The sequence below is a fragment of the Nerophis lumbriciformis genome, linkage group LG23, assembly GCF_033978685.3.
Source record: "Nerophis lumbriciformis linkage group LG23, RoL_Nlum_v2.1, whole genome shotgun sequence".
Classification (NCBI taxonomy): domain Eukaryota; kingdom Metazoa; phylum Chordata; class Actinopteri; order Syngnathiformes; family Syngnathidae; genus Nerophis; species Nerophis lumbriciformis.
The window spans coordinates 6,390,204-6,410,921 of record NC_084570.2 but is presented as its reverse complement, the minus strand read 5'-3'; the positions used below and the strand labels follow the sequence as shown (position 1 = coordinate 6,410,921).

The 20,718-nt window shown below is 37.8% G+C and overlaps 1 protein-coding gene across 2 annotated transcripts in view; it reads right to left on the bottom strand.

Annotated features, from left to right (window-relative positions):
• Window positions 1-20,718, bottom strand: part of LOC133622482 (FERM, ARHGEF and pleckstrin domain-containing protein 1-like) — a 114,825-nt gene that overhangs the window by 42,048 nt on the left and 52,059 nt on the right. For both annotated transcript variants that reach the window (XM_061985268.2, XM_061985269.2), the window contains exons 3-8: window positions 15,372-15,476; window positions 15,242-15,284; window positions 13,738-13,816; window positions 13,221-13,318; window positions 10,505-10,619; window positions 499-646 (exon numbers count right to left, since the gene is read on the bottom strand). In XM_061985268.2, the coding sequence (XP_061841252.1) occupies window positions 499-646; window positions 10,505-10,619; window positions 13,221-13,318; window positions 13,738-13,816; window positions 15,242-15,284; window positions 15,372-15,476 (588 nt within the window). The remainder of the gene's footprint in view (window positions 1-498; window positions 647-10,504; window positions 10,620-13,220; window positions 13,319-13,737; window positions 13,817-15,241; window positions 15,285-15,371; window positions 15,477-20,718) is intronic.

Below are 20,718 nucleotides of genomic sequence, written 5' to 3'. Positions count from 1 at the left end.
CGCCGCACCGATCCGCCTGTCGATCTCACGATCCACTCTTCCCTCACTCGTGAACAAGACTCCGAGGTACTTGAACTCCTCCACTTGGGGACGGGTGTTTTTAACGATGGTTAAAATCAGGCACTTTGAAGCTTTTTTTAGGGATATTGCGTGATGGGTAAAATTTTGAAAAAAACTTAATAAGTATAATATAATAAGCCACTGGGAAATGATTTTTAATGGTTTTAACCATTCTGAAATTGTAATAATGTTCCCCTTTAAAAACACAGCACGCTTGCTCATACGGACTACATTCTTGGCCAAAAGTGACCTCAATTCAAAACAAAGCGTGGTCCCAACCACAGTTTATTTATGTGTATAGGGCACATAAATAATTAAAAGTAATTAATGAATATATTTTCATAGTAATGACACTCGCGTTTTATTAGGTATTTACGACAAAGTCCAGTACGGCACAAATAGCATAGTGTGAGTACGCCGTTCTACGGCAGCTCTTACCTGGAACACTAGAACTCCAGTGTGTGCCACCGCCAGGCTGAGTTTGGTACCCTCGCGGTCTTTTGCCGGGTGCTGACGAACACCGTACATCTCGAGTCGCCGGGCGATTTCCAGAAGCTGGTAGTCTGACTCTGCGGGGGTCTGTCCCCTGAGAAGGACGGCAATCGATCCATCAGCCATTGGACACTCACTCAAGCTATCTGCTGCTATCATAGCAACAAACAACAACGTGTCTATATTAAGGGTGTAACGGTACGTGTATTTGTATTGAACCGTTTCGGTACGGGGGGTTCGGTTCGGAACGGAGGTGCACCGAACGAGTTTCCACACTGTGACGCAACATTATCAGGTAATGAGAAGGGACCTTTACTTTGAAGGCGAGTAGCTCCCTCCTCTAGTTTTCAGTCGTCTCCGCACGATAGTCAGACGCTCACTCGTTTACACACAATACGGATTTATGTGTTTCAGCGCTCCAAGTTTGTTGTTTCTTCCCACAAAGTGCCTTAGAAACATTGTCTGTAAGTCCTGTGTCTGTTTTATGAGTAACATGAAGACGTTGTGTGCGCGTGTAAATGCAGAAATAGTACTGTGCGACGATAGCGCACAGTACTATAGTCCTGTTTTAGCTTGTTCCTACTTAGCATGAAGCTTCTTTGCTCGCTAGCTCACTCTCCTAAGGGAGGGTGCAATGTTTGTGTCTCTCCTCCTCAGTATATAATGTATATTATCCTGTGTTGTTTGCAACCATTCCATATGTAAATCTTATTTACAGGTAAAAGCCAGTAAATTAGAATATTTTGAAAAACTTGATTTATTTCAGTAATTGCATTCAAAAGGTGTAACTTGTACATTATATTTATTCATTGCACACAGACTAATGCATTCAAATGTTTATTTCATTTAATTTTGATGATTTGAAGTGGCAACAAATGAAAATCCAAAATTCAGGGGAGTTGGCGGGCCAATTTAGAACAGAAATACCATGGTCCGTAAACCAGGCACGGGTAGATGTTGCGCTGTGTGCAGGCGCCAAGTCCTGTTGGAACTTGAAATCTCCATCTCCATAGAGCAGGTCAGCAGCAGGAAGCATGAAGTGCTCTAAAACTTGCTGGTAGACGGCTGCGTTGACCCTGGATCTCAGGAAACAGAGTGGACCGACACCAGCAGATGACATGGCACCCCAAACCATCACTGATGGTGGAAACTTTACACTAAACTTCAGGCAACGTGGATCCTGTGCCTCTCCTGTCTTCCTCCAGACTCTGGGACCTCGATTTCCAAAGGAAATGCAAAATTTGCATGGTTGGGTGATGGTTTGGGGTGCCATGTCATCTGCTGGTGTCGGTCCACTCTGTTTCCTGAGATCCAGGGTCAACGCAGCCGTCTACCAGCAAGTTTTAGAGCACTTCATGCTTCCTGCTGCTGACCTGCTCTATGGAGATGGAGATTTCAAGTTCCAACAGGACTTGGCGCCTGCACACAGCGCAAAATCTACCCGTGCCTGGTTTACGGACCATGGTATTTCTGTTCTAAATTGGCCCGCCAACTCCCCTGACCGTAGCCCCATAGAAAATCTGTGGGGTATTGTGAAAAGGAAGATGCAGAATGCCAGACCCAAAAACGCAGAAGAGTTGAAGGCCACTATCAGAACAACCTGGGCTCTCATAACACCTGAGCAGTGCCAGAAACTCATCGACTCCATGCCACGCCGCATTAACGCAGTAATTGAGGCAAAAGGAGCTCCAACCAAGTATTGAGTATTGTACATGCTCATATTTTTCATTTTCATACTTTTCAGTTGGCCAACATTTCTAAAAATCCCTTTTTTGTATTAGCCTTACACAATATTCTAATTTTGTGACACACGGAATTTTGGATTTTCATTTGTTGCCACTTCAAATCATCAAAATTAAATGAAATAAACATTTGAATGCATCAGTCTGTGTGCAATGAATAAATATAATGTACAAGTTACACCTTTTGAATGCAATTACTGAAATAAATCAAGTTTTTCAAAATATTCTAATTTACTGGCTTTTACCTGTATGTGTGGCTTTGAGTGTTACATGGGCTATGTACATTGCAAAAACTGAAATCTAAGTAAGATGAAATATCTCAAATAAGGGTGATATTTGCTTATTTTCTGTCTGATAAGATAATTCTTCTCACTAAGCAGATTTTATGTTAGAGTGTTTTAAGCGTTTTAAGCGTTTTGGTCCTAAATGATCTCAGTAAGATATTACAGCTTGTTGCTGAGATTTGATGACCTATATTGAGTAAAACATGCTTGAAACTAGAATATCAACTGTTGCAAAGCTGTGTCGTCAACACTCAAGTATAAAACTACTTTTGTAAAGTAATATTTTTTTATTTCAAGCATGAAAAAAAAAATCATGAATTTGACACAAGTGTGTCTCATAATTAAAACAGACTTATTTTCAATGAAACAATAGAAAACACGTACTCATATAGTAGTACAGTTGGCACAGTACAGTAAACTGACAGTTAATATTTAAACATTTAACATTTCAAACAATTTTGAACAGAAATAGTTCATGCACATTCAGATAAATTCTTCAAAATTACAATAAAACAATTTTTGGCCCAGGGCCGGTCTGTATATATGCGCACTAATTGACTGAAAGAGCACGCACTTGGCGCGATGATGTCATGTTATCAATGGAAAAATGCATTTTTTAGACAATATGATTTGCCTGAGCGGCGAGGAGACCCCGAGAGTAACAAGCGGTTGCCTTGTTGCCTTTCCATTAAGAACAATACAATAGTTTTTAGTATAAGTTTGCTTGTTTCAAGAAATGTAATGCCGAGCGCATATCATTATGTCAAGATAATGGCACTAGCATTTACTTAATTTAAGAATATTTTTCAACATATTGAGTAAAAAGTTCTCTTTTTTTTTCTACCAAGAAAAGTGCACTTTTTATTAGTGAGAATATACTTATTTTAAGGTATTTTGGGGTTCATTGAGGTTAGCTAATTTTACTTGTTTTGGAAAGTCTTGACAAGCCAAATTTTCTTGTTCTATTGGCAGATAATTTTGCTTAGTTCAAATAAAATACCCCTCATTTTTGTATTTTTTTTTTCTTGTTTTTGAACACTGACTTTTTGCAGTGTACGGCTATCTATATAACTTTATGAGCACTGTTTACATGCTATTGTATGTTCTGTGTGTGTATGTGTGAAAACATGTTACGCAGCAAACATTTATAGAAATGTAGTTACTTAGTAGTGTTTATTTGACATATATTTTGTGTCTCTTTATACAGTTTTACAAATAAATAAAGAAGAGAAGATAACAAAAACAAAAGGGAAACAAGGAAAGAAATGACCAATGAGACAAGGAGGAAGGAAAAGTGCATTGCTGTGAAAACCACTAAAGCTTCTTAAAGATAAAAGGCCTGGACTCTTTCTTCCCTTTCCTTGGGATCTTCATGTTAACTATCAGTCCACTTGTTTACGTCACGGACACAGACACGTAGGACGGAATACACACGGACATATTAAGAACCGTAGTTTTCGGACTATAAGTCGCAGTTTTTTTCATAGTTTGACCGGGGGTGCGACTTATACTCAGGAGCGATTTATGTGTGAAATTATTAAAACATTACCGTAAAATATCAAATAATATTATTTAGTTCATTCACGTAAGAGACTAGACGTATAAGATTTCATGGGATTTAGCGATTAGGAGTGACAGATTGTTTGGTAAATGTATAGCATGTTCTATATGTTATAGTTCAGTGGTTCTTCACCTGGGTTCGATCGAACCCTAGGGGTTCGGTGAGTCGACCTCAGGGGTTCGGCGGAGCCTCCGCCACGGAGGTAAAGACACATCCGACTTATCGTGTAAATAAAAACTTCTCCCTATCGGCGTATTATGGATACCCCCAAACAATGTTCACTCTAATTTTCCATCTGATTTTCAGGTTTTTTGATTGATTGATTGAAACTTTTACTAGTAGATTGCAAAGGAAGAGAATACATTGTATGAAACAGTACAGTTTACACAGTACAGTACATATTACATACAATTGACCACTAAATGGTAACACCCGAATAAGTTTTTCAACGTGTTTGAGTCGGGGTGCACGTTAATCAATTCATGGTAATGTGTGTAAGGTGTGTAATTTGTTGTGAGTTCATGCACTGTGTTGGTTTTGTTCTTTGAACGAGGTGATGTTCATGCACGGTTCATTTTGTGCACCAGTAAAAAAAACATAACTTTTTCTTGAATTTGAATTTTATTTTTCACTAAAGAAGGGTTCGGTGAATGCGCATATGAAACTGGTGGGGTTCGGTACCTCAAACAAGGTTAAGAACCACTGTTATAGTTATTTGAATGACTCTTACCATAATATGTTACGTTAACATACCAGGCACGTTCTCAGTTGGTTACTTATGCCTCATATAACGTACACTTATTCAGCCCGTTGTTCACTATTCTTTATTTATTTTAAATTGCCTTTCAAATGTCTATTCTTGGTGTTGGGTTTTATCAAATAAATTTCCCCCCAAAATGTGACTTATATATGTTTTTTCCCTTCTTTGTTATGCATTTTCGGCCGGTGCGACTTATACTCCGAAAAATACGGCAGCTACAGAGCTATTTTAAAGCAATGTTACAAGGATAAAGCCATTGTTTACAAATTTTGGTAAATAAATAACCAGAAAATTTATATTTTGTTGTTTTTCTTACTGTATTGAAAATTAACCGAACAGTGACCTCTAAACCGAGGTACGTACCGAACCGAAATTTTTGTGTATCGTTACACCCTTAGTCTATATGGATATCTATGTGTTTATTTAGCATGTAGCAGGTGTCAGACATAACCCCCTTATTAAGGCCACATTAATAACCTTAAGATGAATGCAGAAACAACACACTTTAAATACATGGCGAGATCAGATGGCGGTGACAGACTTAGTTTCCACACAAATCTCAAAATAGCTTCCTGTTTCCTGTATGCACTGCTGAATTAGCTCCTTCCTTCCTGCCGATGCTGAGGGATGGGGGAAGGGTAAGAGGCGAGGGATAGGCATTCAACCAGTCGCCTGTTAGGCTTCCAGTGCTCTTCTACGACCCTTGCGGGGGAAACTTGGAAATGATATATATATATATATATATATATATGCAAACAGTGGAAAAGTGTGATGGTGTGCATGGTCCCAGGTGCATGCTGGGAGGGACAAATGGTATGTTTATGCATCGCCCCCTCTGCCTGGGAGAGGGGTTAAATGTGTTGTATATGAGAAAAGAGAGGGAGATACAAATCTCTGCTGAGTATTTGTGGGAAGGTGGGTGGGTGGGGGGTGCAGTGTGTGAGATAAAAATCCTGCTGTGGACGTCTGTGTTTATGACTCCTGACACCTCTGACCTGTAACACCCTCCTCCAATCAGATAAGTGCAATGTGTGGCTTTACAAGCACACTTGTATTCGTGCAAATGTGGTTAGACCTGGGCCAATAGTCGAATCAATTATTGGAACGAGAAATGAAAATTAACTCGATAACTTTGCTTTCAACAATAAATCGCCATGGCTTTGTGTGTTTGTTTTCTTCGTCTCTCGCATTCAAAAAGGGGGCAGGAGGGTTCACTTCGTGCATCGTTCTCAACACCCGTAATAACTTGTTACATATTGCAAAAGTTAGTACAAAATACTGGTGCTGCACTTTAAAAAAAATAAAAAATATTATTATTATTATTATTACCGTATTTTTCGGACTATAATTATTCACCTATTTCATTACTAATGACATGATGACGTCACACTATCACCATATTGAGAGAATGTTAATAACAATATTGTTTATTTGATATACTTGCAATCTCCATGCTACTGCTGTTGTTTTTAGAATGTAAAATAGTTGAGAATAGTTATTTATGACCATATTGATAACTACGGTGATGTTTGTTTTGATATACCGTATTTTTCGGACTATAAGTCGCAGTTTTTTTTCATAGTTTGGCCGGGGGTGCGACTTATACTCAGGAGCGACTTATGTGTGAAATTATTAACACATTACTGTAAAATATCAAATAATATTATTTAGCTCATTCACGTAAGAGACTAGGCTTGAATTTAGCGATTAGGAGTGACAGATTGTTTGGTAAACGTATAGCATGTTCTATATGTTATAGTTATTTGAATGACTCTTACCATAATATGTTACGTTAACATACCAGGCACCTTCTCAGTTGGTTATTTATGCCTCATATAACGTACACCTATTCAGCCTGTTGTTCACTATTCTTTATTTATTTTAAATTGCCTTTCAAATGTCTATTCTTGGTGTTGTGTTTTATCAAATACATTTCCCCAAAAAATGTGACTTATACTCCAGTGCGACTTATATGTTTTTTTCCTTCTTTATTATGCATTTTCGGCCGGTGCGGCTTATACTCCGGAGCGATTTATACTCCGAAAAATACGGTCCTACTATGTTAAAAAAAATTATAGCAACATAAAACGTTTTAGCTTCTTTAGAATGTATTTTAAGAATCTAATAGGTTGTTTCATTGGTTTAACCTAAATCCTATGTAACTTCATTGATTTTAATGGAGAATGTGATTGCCAGCCAGAGACAAAAGCTACACTAATGAAGTATTACTGACATGAAAATGACCAGTGAACTGTAATCTTGAAAGACATACAATGATACCGTATGGATTATGATATGCTAATACTATACTATACATCAGTGGCCCCCAACCTTTTTGCAGCTGTGGTCAACGCTTGAAAATTTGTCCCACGGACCCGGGGGAGTGGGGGTTGGGGGTTATAGTAGAATTTTTTATTTTTTTTTGTCATAAAGAAACACAATCATGTGTGCTTACGGACTGTATACTGTATCCCTGCAGACTGTATTGATCTATATTGATATATAATGTATATATTGTGTTTTTTTATGTTGATTTAATAAAAAATAAAAACAATATTCTAATCGGGATTTTGGTTTCCCGTTGGATTGGCTTGGCAATGTCGTTGATAAAAGACTCCCCCAGGGACAGCACAGCGAAGAAGCTCCAAATTCATTCCCTGTCTCTATTTTTTTTTTTTTTTTTTAAATAACTGTTGCTTTTTGACTTTTGTTGGACTGACTGGCTTTGTTATCGCGAAAACACTATGCAAGGTTGCGAAGGTCAAGTGACAAGCGACTCTTCAGGCTTACGTACACACACGCTCATCCACGGAAAATACACGCTACACACACTCGTGGCCCACGAGTTGTACTGAAAACTAAATATTTCTTGAACTTTTTAAATGCAATGACAATAGAGTTCCATTCCATTAAAAATGTATTGACCTTCCAATTACAATGATAAAATAACTAATTAGATGGCAAAGTTTATTGTGTTTGAAAGCAACACTTGCATTATTAATGAAAAAATTCAAAAAAAAAAAGCTAAATTATGTCTCAAAATAATAGGGGTGTAACGGTATGTGTATTTGTATTGAACCGTTTCGGTACGGGGGCTTCGGTTCGGAGGTGTACCGAACGAGTTTCCACACAAACATATTAAGTAGCCGCCTCCACTTCCTTCTGCCTCTGTTTCTGTCAGTTCTCTACACAGCACCCAGCATTGTCCCACCCACACAACCATCTGATTGGTTACACACAGAGCGGTAACAGACAATCAGCAGTGCGTATTCAGAGCGCATGTAGTCAGTGCTTAGCGTTTAGCAGGTAAGCATCAGGGAGCGGACTCTCCCCAAATTATAATAAACACCTCCCAGTCAACTACTAGTAACATCACTATGAGCCTGTTGACCTTCTAGAAATATAAAATGCAGCTCAGCTCGCTCGCAGTCCTGGCTTAAGGTGAAGGCTAATTCGCTTTTAGCGTAACGTTAGCTCATTTTGCGGTGTGTGTGTGTGTGTGTGTGTGTGTGTGTGTGTGTGTGTGTTACGGACAGCAAAGCCCTGTCCGTCTGTTATTTCACTTTACCTTTTTCTGTGTTGATTGAGCTGTGTTGAAGCAGCAAAAAAGGACATTATGTTAAATGAAGAGTTTCTGTCTCTGATAGTTGATATAATAATGTAACTGCATCATTAAGCCTACATGAACTCCATGGTGTTCAGGGATGAATAGTCTCTCCTATTGCTATTGTACCATTTTTTTCAGCTACAGTTACATTAATCATTAGAAATGCAGCAGCCTAGTTTTGAATGGCAGGGTCCCTGCTATTACATGTTGATAAAAATATAACATTTACATAATAAAAATCAACTATAGGCTTCCCAAATGCTGTAATAAATTAAGCATGACGAGTTGACTTGAAACTGTTTAATGTTGCACTTTTTATATGTAGAAGAAACGTTTTGTCATTGTATTTAATCTGAGCAACAACTTGAGGCACTTTAATGATGATTAACGTGAGCAGAATTATTATAGTGTTCCCAATGTTAAAGGGGAACATTATCACCAGACCTATGTAAGTGTCAATATATACCTTGATGTTGCAGAAAAAACACCATATATTTTTTAAACCGATTTCCGAACTCTAAATGGGTGAATTTTGGCGAATTAAACGCCTTTCTATTATTCGCTCTCGGAGCGATGACGTCACAACGTGACGTCACATCGGGAAGCAATCAGTCTTTTCTCACTTTCGTCGGTGTGTTGTCGGAGGGTGTAACAACACGAACAGGGACGGATTCAAGTTGCACCAGTGGCCCAAAGATGCGAAAGTGGCAAGAAATTGGACGAAATTTGTTCAAAATACGAGGGTGTGGGGAAAGCCGACGAAATGGTCAGTCGTTTGTTCCGCACACTTTACCGACGAAAGCTATGCTACGACAGAGATGGCAAGAATGTGTGGATATCCTGCGACACTCAAAGCAGATGCATTTCCAACGATAAAGTCAAAGAAATCTGCCGCCAGACCCCCATTGAATCTGCCGGAGTGTGTGAGCTATTCAGGGACAAAGGACCTTGGTAGCACGGCAAGCAATGGCGGCAGTTTGTTCCCACAGATGAGCGAGCTAAACCCCCTGGATGTCTGGGCTCACACCGTCCCTTATGCCACCAAAGATGATCAAGAGAAGAATATCGACCCTAGCTTCCCTGGCCTGCTGACATCAACTCCAACACTGGACAGATCAGCTTTCAGGAAAAGAGAACGGATGAGGGTATGTCTACAGAATATATTAATTGATGAAAACTTTATTCATTACTCGCGGTTTTACGTAAATTATTATACATAAACTGTGTTTACCAATAATTTAGCTTAAAAACATTTATTTTTTTCAATCATTCGAGTACATTAGGGTAGTCTTGTATATTTTGTGTCTATTTAGGTATGGTTAACCTGAGTGCTGAAATCGTGGAAAAATATATGTTCTTAGCACGCCTGAAATGGGCTGTCTGCACTCTCAAAGTGCATGTTGTTGCCAAATGTATTTCATATGCTGTAAACCTAGTTCATAGTTGTTAGTAATTATCTTATCAGACAGTGTTAAGCCGCTGAAATCCGAGCTAATGTCGCTATACCTTGCTGTTTGTTTGTATTGGCATCACTGTGTGACGTCACAGGACAATGGACGGGTGTATATAACGATGGTTAAAATCAGGCACTTTGAAGCTTTTTTTAGGGATATTGCGTGATGGGTAAAATTTTGAAAAAAACTTCGAAAAATAAAATAAGCCACTGGGAACTGATTTTTAATGATTTTAACCCTTCTGAAATTGTGATAATGTTCCCCTTTAAAAGGATAAAGTCATTGTTTACAAATTTGGTAAAAAAATAACCAAGACATTTTTATTTTGTTGTTTTCTTACTGTACCGAAAATGAACCGAACAGTGACCTCTAAACCGAGGTACGTACCGAACCGAAATTTTTGTGTACCGTTACACCCCTATAAAATAATATTGACAACTATAACATTTACTCATTTGTGCAACAATATATCGTCCAGCAAAATGTATTATTGGCCCACGCCTAAATGCAGTATTGTGTTCACAACAGGATTAAATCGACTCACACATGCTTGCGGTGGCAGTCGGTGATCTTGTCCCTGATGGCATCCTGGTCGGGCAGGTACTTATTGTGGAGGAGGTGCTGCCAGCTCTGGGTCTCGTCAAAGTCTCCTATCTCCGCTGAATGCGGAATGGACAAGGAGGGATGTGGGAGGAGGGGAGAAGAGATGGAGATGCAGGAGTTGGATTAATTTAGGGGGATGGTGACATTTTTTTTACCTCTGTAAAGGAAAAACAACCACTGTTGGTCGATGGTTTGTTTGTTGGCTAAATAGTTATGCAAAAACTATACAACCAATGTATTTTCAGTGTCTACATGCATAGAGACCAAGTGGGGCAGTGTTCAACCACGTCCGGCAGATGAAACTGCAGTCAGAAGACTAAATGAGAACAATATGATCCTGTGTGTCATGATTTTTCCATTAAACAAGCCAGACACACATTTTTAGGAACGTTCGGCCTAGTTCTACCATTAGTCATCTTCTAAAGCAGTCGTGGCGGGCTGATGGTTGCACCCTGGCAACAACATAAGATCCCTGCATCCGGGTGCTGATTCAGACAGCTGAGTTTAAATAATCACCAAAGTTTCAGATACAAATGAATAATACCATTTAAAGTTTATAAGTAATGTTTTAATGTGGAAATGAACAGGGCAATCAATTAAGTTTCTAAGTTGAGATACTACTGTAATTCATACTTGCCAACCCTCACGATTTTTCCGGGAGACTCCCGAATTTCAGTGCCCCTCCCGAAAATCTCCCGGGGCAATCATTCTCCCGAATTTCTCCCGATTTTCACCCGAACATCAATATTAAGGGCGTGCCGTGATGGCATTGCTTTTAGCGTCCGCTTTATCAACATACACAGAGCGTGCCGGCCCAGTCACATGTTGTATGCGGCTTCTGCATACACACAAAAGTGACTGCAAGACAACAGCCATACAGGTCACACTGAGGGTGGCCGTATAAACAACTTTAACACTGTTACAAATATGCGCCGCACTGTGAACCCACACCAAACAAGAATAACAAACACATTTCGGGAGAACATCCGCACCGTAACACAACAGAACAAATACCCAGAATCCCTTGCATCCCTGACTCTTCCGGGCTACAATATACACCCCCGCTACCACCAAACCCCCCCCCCAATCTCCCGAATTCGAAGGTCTCAAGGTTGGCAAGTATGCTGTAAATGGTTTCTCCGGGTTTTGACAGTCATTCCTCCAGTCATCCATCATGTTGGTCTTAGCACTTTGCAACCGTCCTTAGTTTTAAAAGCTCGTCAGCCAATCAGATCTTTTACCTGCCTTTGTACTCTACCAGTTGTAATGCACTTATTCATTTTCCTGGTGGATTTCAGTTTTTACTTCTTTTATAAGCCATTGTCAGTCATGGTAATATATACACTGCAAAAAGTCAGTGTTCAAAAACAAGAAAAGAAAAATACAAAAATTAGGGGTATTTTATTTGAACTAAGCAAAATTATGTGCCAATAGAACAAAAAAATGCAGCTTGTCAAGACTTTCCAAAACAAGTAAAATTAGCTAACCTCAATGAACCCAAAAATACATTAAAATAAGTATATTCTCACTAATAACAAGTGCACTTTTCTGTGTAGAAAAAAAGACCGTTTTGCTCAATATGTTAAAAAATATTCTTAAATTAAGTAAATGCTAGTGCCATTATTTTGACATAATGTTATGCGCTCGGCATCATGATTTTTTTTTCATGCTTGAAGTAAGAAATGATTACTTTAAAAAAGTAGTTTTATACTTGTGAGTGTTGATGACACAGCTTTGCAACAGTTGATATTCTAGTTTCAAGCATGTTTTACTCAATATAAGTCATCAAATCTCAGCAACAAGCTGTAATATCTTACTGAGATCATTTAGGACCAAAACCCTTAAAACAAGTAAAACACTAACATAAAATCTGCTTATTGAGAATAATTATCTTATCAGACAGAAAATAAGCAAATATCACCCTTATTTGAGATATTTCATCTTACTTAGATTTCAGTTTTTGCAGTGTATGCACCGCAAAAAGTCAGTGTTCAAAAACAAGAAAAAAAAATACAAAAACTAGGGGTATTTAATTTGAACTAAGCAAAATTATCTGCCAATAGAACAAGAAAATTTGGCTTGTCAAGACTTTCCAAAACAAGTAAAATTAGCTAACCTCAATAAAGCCAAAATACCTTAAAATAAGTATATTCTCACTAATAACAAGTGCATTTTTCTCGGTATAAAAAAAGAGACCTTTTTGCTCAATATGTTGAAAAATATTCTTAAATTAAGTAAGTGCTAGTGCCATTTTCTTGACATAATGATATGCATACATCATGATTTTTTTTTCATACTTGAAGTAAGAAATTATTACTTTAAAAAAGTAGTTTTATACTTGTGAGTGTTAATGACACAGCTTTGCAACACTTGATATTCTAGTTTCAAGCATGTTTTACCCAATGCAGGTCATAAAATCTCAGCAACAAGCTGTAATATCTTACTGAGATCATTTAGGACCAAAACCCTTAAAACAAGTAAAACACTAACATAAAATCTGCTTAGTGAGAAGAATTATCTTATCAGACAGAAAATAAGCAAATATCACCCTTAGTTGAGATATTTAATCTTACTTAGATTTCAGTTTTTGCAGTGTATGTGCTTGTTCAGCCTGGGTTCACCTGCCTCCATCACTCCCACCACCAACTTGCACTTACACTGGATGATGTGGGAGACCATTAGGGCGGCGCTGGTGTCGTTACAGATAAGATTACCACAGGCCAGGTCGCGCTTGATCTGCAGGGCAAACAGATACCTGTCGGAGCAAAGAAGTAGAAAGAGGGTGGGAAATGCACAAGAAAAAATGTGCAAGGTTAATAGGTTAATGGCCAAGAATGCTGAGTGTCAGTCTGAATACTTTGCTGTGTTCAATTGGCTTCATAATCTTTCTTTAAAAGTGGAGGCAGTTCAGTACACGCCTGTCTTCCAAGTGTCTGTTGAGTCTGCGTGCATCCAAATAATCCATCAACACACACACTGACAATGGTGAGAGACAGACAAAAGGGGAAAAAAAGATGGTGAGCACACTTCCTGTCTAACGCTGGTGTCAGCTGGCCTGCTCTACAACAACATTTAAAAACCTCAGCGAGATGAAAGTGTCCAGGTGTTGGGGCTCAAAAGAAAAACGAGCTATAACAGTGAGACTGCAGATAAGGGTGTTTGGGGAGGACCTACTGAGTCAGCTCCTCCATGAGTTGCGTGTGGTCAGGAGGGAAGAACTTCACCACAAAACGAAGGATGGTGTTCTTCGGTCCTTGAAATGGTAGAGGAGGGAGTGTCGTGAGTAAAACTGTTCAGACCTCAGACTTTGTACATAAAATACAAATGTTAAGGTGTGCAATTCTGTCAAAAGGAGTCTCCCAGTTAAGACAATAAAACACAGCTTGATGATCTCACAAAAGAGGCAAATGACTAATAGAGATGGACAACATGGCCTAAAAACTATATCGCAATATACGTTGCAGCCTCTTGCAATAACCAGAGAGAGATATATATATATATATATATATATATATATATATATATACAAAAACATTTAAAAACCTCAGCAAAAATACATATATATATATATATATATATATAAATAAATAAATAAATATATATACACACACACACACACACACACACATATATATATATATATATATATATATATACACACCACGACACATTATTTGGCATATAAATGATAATAGATAAATTCAAAACGGGTTACAAAAGCTGCTGATGTATGTGGTAACATATTGCGTCATTTCCATTTGTAATATTTCATCCAAGACTCAAAACTAAAACTAAATTCATCTACTTGTTCGTTAACGGTTAATATCTGTTTACTTTTTGTTGTAGTAAAGCACTTATTTTTCTGTTGTTTGGATACTTTACCTTAAATTTTGGGTGATACTACAAAATTACACTAGCAGTCCTACCATTGTTCAGGATCATTAAGTGATAACATTTTTGATCATAACTGTAATCTGACAAAAACACAGGATTTCGGTGTAAATATGTAAAGTAATATTTAAATTATTTCCTTATTCCCTTTTATTACATACAACATTTATAGACAATAGAGCAAAATACTCAAATACTGCAAAAACTCAAATTGACTCTTTTTTTCCCACCCGAGTTAGTAAAAACAACAAAAACAAAATTAACATATTGTGATAACAAAAAATATTGATCTAATCATTGTAGTGTGGACCATATACAAATACTAAAATTGGTATCATTACTGACAATATTTCTATCGATCCGCCCACCCATGTTTAGATTTAAAAGCTCGAACTTAGCGATGAGCAACGCTTTTTTTTTTAATACTCCTACAATGTGTAGTGTAACATAGCATGTTTAACTATTCCTTGTCCTTTAGCAATAATGATACTTTTAAGAAACATACTTTATTTGCCACCATTTATTAGTGATTTAGAAATCGCCCTGTGGAGGGAAATTAGCCCGCTATCAAGGACGCCTTTGTTCGCATGTCGCCATCTAATTTGCGGGACACAGCAAGAATGTGTCACCAACATGCATTATTACGATATAACAACAGTATTACAAGCTCTAATGTTGGGCAAATTTATATCATATATCATGTATTGTCTATATCGCGCAACCCTAATGACTACAGCAATCAATATGGCTCCTTTAGAAAATACAATTCAACATCAATATCACATACGTCGAATCTGCTTCAGCGTCGGCTTCAGCAGGTCCAGCCACACCTGTGTGAAGGTCAAAGTTCAGCATTTACCATCACGGTCACACAGACAGTGCTAGATTCGCGACAAACCGTTGTGTGTGTGTCTTACTGTCATCTTGCGTTGGTCTTGGTACTCCAGCCCAAAATAATCTCCCTCCACCAGGTTGAGATGTACGCAAATAAGGTCAAACAGCACTTTGCCAGGGGAGCGTTGCTGGAAGAGATAAAAAGAGGGAATGAGATTATATCGATCATGTGGCCTGAGCAGAAAAAGAGGACCCATCATTATAGAAGCCTAATTAGATGGTTCACAGCAGACTGAGGCTGAGAGTCTGCATGCCTTTTTTCTAATAACTTTCCCCTGACTTAACAAGCTGCTGACATCTGACCCCAGTGCCAGGTTTGGGCTTCATGTTTGGGTCTAATGAATAGCTTACGGTGTGCATAGCAACGGTGTTCAGAAACATCCAAAACACCTCAAGGAAAGCATGTGTCTTACCAGTCCGGTGGTCTCAGCTGCACTCTGGCTAATGAGCACAGCCAAAACACACACAGATGTGAAACCAAACCCAAAATTATTCCCGGGGTATTTTCCCCTGTTACCAGCCTACCCTGCAGGGCTTTTATTATCCGATGTAAACCGTAAAGGTGAACACCTTGGAAGTTCAACAATTCAAACCCAGTTTGAAACACAGACTTCCACAAAAGACTCAAAGGTTCAGAGAGCATGGAAAGGAATAAACGCCACATCTTTGCTTTTACTTTGAATTTTTGTGATCAAAATTAAGGGTAGGAAGTAGGGATGTCCGATAATATCGGCCTGCCGATATTATCGGCCGATAAATGCGTTAAAATGTAATATCGGAAATTATCGGTATCGGTTTTGTTATTATCGGTATCATTTTTCAAATTTTTTTAAATTTTAAATTTTTTTTAAATCAACATAAAAAAACACAAGATACACTTACAATTAGTGCACCAACCCAAAAAAACTCCCTCCCCCATTCACACAAAAGGGTTGTTTCTTTCTGTTATTAATATTCTGGTTCCTACATTATATATCAATATATATCAATACAGTCTGCAGGGATACAGTCCGTAAGCACACATGATTGTGCGTGCTGCTGGTCCACTAATAGTACTAACCTTTAAGAGTTAATTTTACTAATTTTCATTAATTACTAGTTTCTATGTAACTGTTTTTGTATTGTTTTACTTTCTTTTTTATTCAAGAAAATGTTTTTAATTTATTTATCATATTTTATTACTTTTTTTAAAAAAAGTACCTTATCTTCACGATACCTGGTTGTCCAAATTAGGCATAATAATGTGTTAATTCCATGACTGTATATATCGGTTGATATCGTTATCGGTTGATATCGGTGTCGGTAATTAAAGAGTTGGACAATATCGGAATATCGGATATCGGCAAAAAGCCATTATCGGACATCCCTAGTAGGAAGTAGTAAAAATTGTGTGCCCTGCAACCCCGAGAGGGATAAGCGGTAGAAAATGAATGGGCGGATGGATGAATGATTCACACAAATATGCAATCCCTAAAGGCTGTACCGCTGATTTTTATTTTACTGCTGCTTACTAGGAGCTTGTTAGAGGAATGATTGCATCAATTTAATATAGGGTGATCATAGTAACTCATGTTACATGGGTCATAACAACTAACAATAACTACGTTTGGGTTATTCATCATTGATGGGATCTGGAACTTAAATTTCGATTCTCCTGGAACCGTTCGAATTTAAAAAAATCAATTCCTAGGGTATATAAGGGGAAATTTATATAAATAAATAAATAATAATCAATAATATATAGATAATAAAAATAAATAAATATATAAATAATAAAAATAAAATAATAATAAATAAATCAATATAATAAATAAATCAATAAAAATGTATACTTACCTCACTAACTGTGTGAAAAAAAGCGTAATGTCAGTTATACAGAACATTTAAACCCATTATTTATTTAATCAAAAATAATGAAGTTAAATGATTTGGTGCATTTGCAAGAAGCTAAAGTTATGCACAAACACAACCTTCAACCCAAGAATGCACAACAATTCTTCCCATTAAAGACGAGTGATATAACTTTAGGAATAACATTTTATTAAAACCTTTTTATGCATGTACAACATTTAAAACCTATAGTATACCAGTATGTGAAATTAAATTATGGAATGGATTAAGCAAAGAAGTTAAACAATGTACTAGATGATTCAGTTTAAGAAAATGTACTAGGTACTCGCATAAGAAAAGGAATCGACTGTAGGCTGGGAAAGGAGCAAGCAGGGTACAGAACGGGCAGAGGAACAACAGAGAAAGTCTTCATACTGCGAAACATAATTGAACAGCTTAACGAGTGGCAAGCAACACTATTCATGAACTTTGTAGATTTCGAAAAGTCTTTCGACTCCATCCACCACGAAAGCCTGTGGATGATGATGAAGAAATATGGAATTCCAGAGAAGATTGTGAGAATAGTGAAAACATTTTACGAAGACTTCCAGTGCGCAGTAGAAGACCAAGGAGAAATATGTGATTGGTTCAACATTAAAACCGGTGTCAAACAAGGATGTAATATGTCCGGATTCCTGTTCTTGATCGTGATGGATTGGATAATGCGAAGAACAGTTAAAGAGGGACAGAATGGAATTCGCTGGAAGCTAACATCAAAACTCGATGACCTGGACTTTGCAGATGACGTGGCATTACTTTCCTCCACAAAACAGCACATGCAGAGTAAAACAACATGGATGGACAAAGAAGCCCGGCGAGTAGGACTCAGGATCAATACACAAAAGACTAAAACAATGAGGATCAATGCAAGAAACCAGGAACAAATCCAAATCAATGGACAAGATGTCGAAGAGGTAGACCAGTTCACTTTCTTGGGAGCCACAGTTTGTAAAGAGGGAGGCGGCATGAAGGACCTGAAGAATAGATTGTCAAAAGCGAAAGGCGCATTCATCAGACTTTGAAAGATCTGGAACTCTAACAGCGTCACAAGAAGAACAAAACTAGAACTGTACAAGACACTAGTGGTACCAGTATTGCTATACGGGTGTGAAACCTGGAAAACGAACAGAAGAGATAACAGGGAAGTGGAAGTATTCCATAACAAATGCTGACCAAGAATACTCAGAGTCTGCTAGCAAGATCACATCAGTACTGAAGACCTGCTGGAAAGAGCGAATATGAAGCCACTCAGTGAGGACGTAAAGCTATGAAGATGGAAGATGATTGGACACATACTACGGCAGGGCCACGACAACAATTGCAGCATAGCCATGAACTAGGCACCAGAGGGGAAAAGAAGAAAGGAAAGACCAAAGACTACCTGGAGGCGTACCGTTGAGAAAGAAAGGAAAGAGGGAGGATGGAACTCATGGTCGGAGGCGAGGAATGCAGCAGCCAATCGTGAGAAGTGGAGAAGCTCTGTGAGGGCCTTATGTGCCACGAAGCACAAAGTGGATAGGTACCAGGTAACTAGGTAGTACAAGGAAGAAGGATCCTGATAAACACCTTGAAGTTAATCTTATTGAAAAATTAGATAACTTCATTATCTTAATCACAACGTATAAACAACTATGTATTCATGAAAACTTTATTGATTGTTTGTTTAATTTGTGCGTGTTACAGATTGATTACAAGATGTTAACAAACACGTTCGAAATGTGTATGAAATGGACAAGGGGTAGGATAAAATAATTTATTCCAACTCAGTTTCGGACATGTAATGAGAAACGAGAAATATGTGATGCACTGTAGGGATGTAACGACATGAAAAATGTTATACCACGGTTAATGTGACCAAAAGTATCACAGTTATCAAATACTATCACATTATTGTTTAATGTGCTCAATAAATAAAAGGTTTTATTTGTAAAAAATACATTAACACACAATGTACTATCATTGGTAGAAGAAATATTAAATAGTGTATTGGCTTTTTACGACCCATACTATTTTTTAATTGAGTGTTTAAATATGTTTAACTTCTCCCGTTTTAATTTGTAAAGGTTTCAGAGCGTTTTTTTTAATGATAAATAAAAAACAAGTTTTGGGCGCATCACTTTTCGGTCTATGTGACGTCACGCGAGTTCACTTCCTGTTGTCACTCCAAGTATGGGTTGATCACTCTGTACTAAGATAGCACAGTCTGTAGGTTCAATGTACACAATTGAGTAGTTCAGTTGCTCAGACAACGTGGTTATACAAGTTTGTATTAGGGTATGTCATTTCTTAATGGGGCAAGATGTTAATGTATTTTGTCTTCATGTTAGCATTTAAGCTAGTAAATGAACTAGCGCTAGCATGCTTCCCCCGTAAATGAGCAGTTTCACTGGTCTGTGAGTTTCAGTGTTATCAATCATGGGTTTACAATTTTAATTTAATACGGTAATACTAACCATTGAGTTTTACCGCAGTTCATCATTAAATCGTTTATCATTGCATTCCTATGATGCACCATATTGTAACTGTATTCATTTTTAAAATAAATTAAAACCATAACCATAACCTAGTTTTGAAGCCCAGTCCGTTGACCGAAGAAAAAGCCGCGGAATACCTAAGTTTGGCTTAATGTTTTTTAAATGACCAGTCAGCAACATTGACAACGCATTTATTTTCTGTACCGGAGGGTGTACTAGAAAAATGATCACCTATTCATGGTATAGATTTGATTGAGTGCTCCGCTGCCAACCAGTCAGAATCATGTACCGTATTTTTCGGAGTATAAGTCGCTCCGGAGTATAAGGCGCTCCGGCCGAAAATGCATAATAAAGAAGGAAAAAAACATATATAAGTCGCACTGGAGTATAAGTCGCATTTTTGGGGAAAATGTATTTGATAAAACCCAACACCAAGAATAGACATTTGAAAGGCAATTTCAAATAAATAAAGAATAGTGAACAACAGGCTGAATAAGTGTACGTTATATGACGCATAAATAACCAACTGAGAACGTGCCTGGTATGTTAATGTAACATATTATGGTAAGAGTCAATCAAATAACTATAACATATAGAACATGCTATACGTTTACCAAACAATCTGTCACTCCTAATCGCTAAATCCCATGAAATCTTAAACGTCTAGTCTCTTACGTGAATGAGATAAACAATGTTATTTGATATTTTACGGTAATGTGTTAATAATTTCACACTTAAGTCGCTCCTGAGTATAAGTCGCACCCTCGGCCAAACTATGAAAAAAACTGCGACTTATAGTCCGAAAAATGCGGTAAGTAAAACAATAAGTTAGAAAAGTTAGCCTGTCAGTGGGAGCTCAGTAATGTGTATAAGTAAGTGCCTGCGGCATCAGAGACTCTACCACATAAACAACATTACATGACATGTAATGGTGGTTCTTTGGTCAAAATGTTTGTTTTAGGGACCGTCTTTGAGCCTCTTTCCGACCGTCTCTTCAGGATGCGCT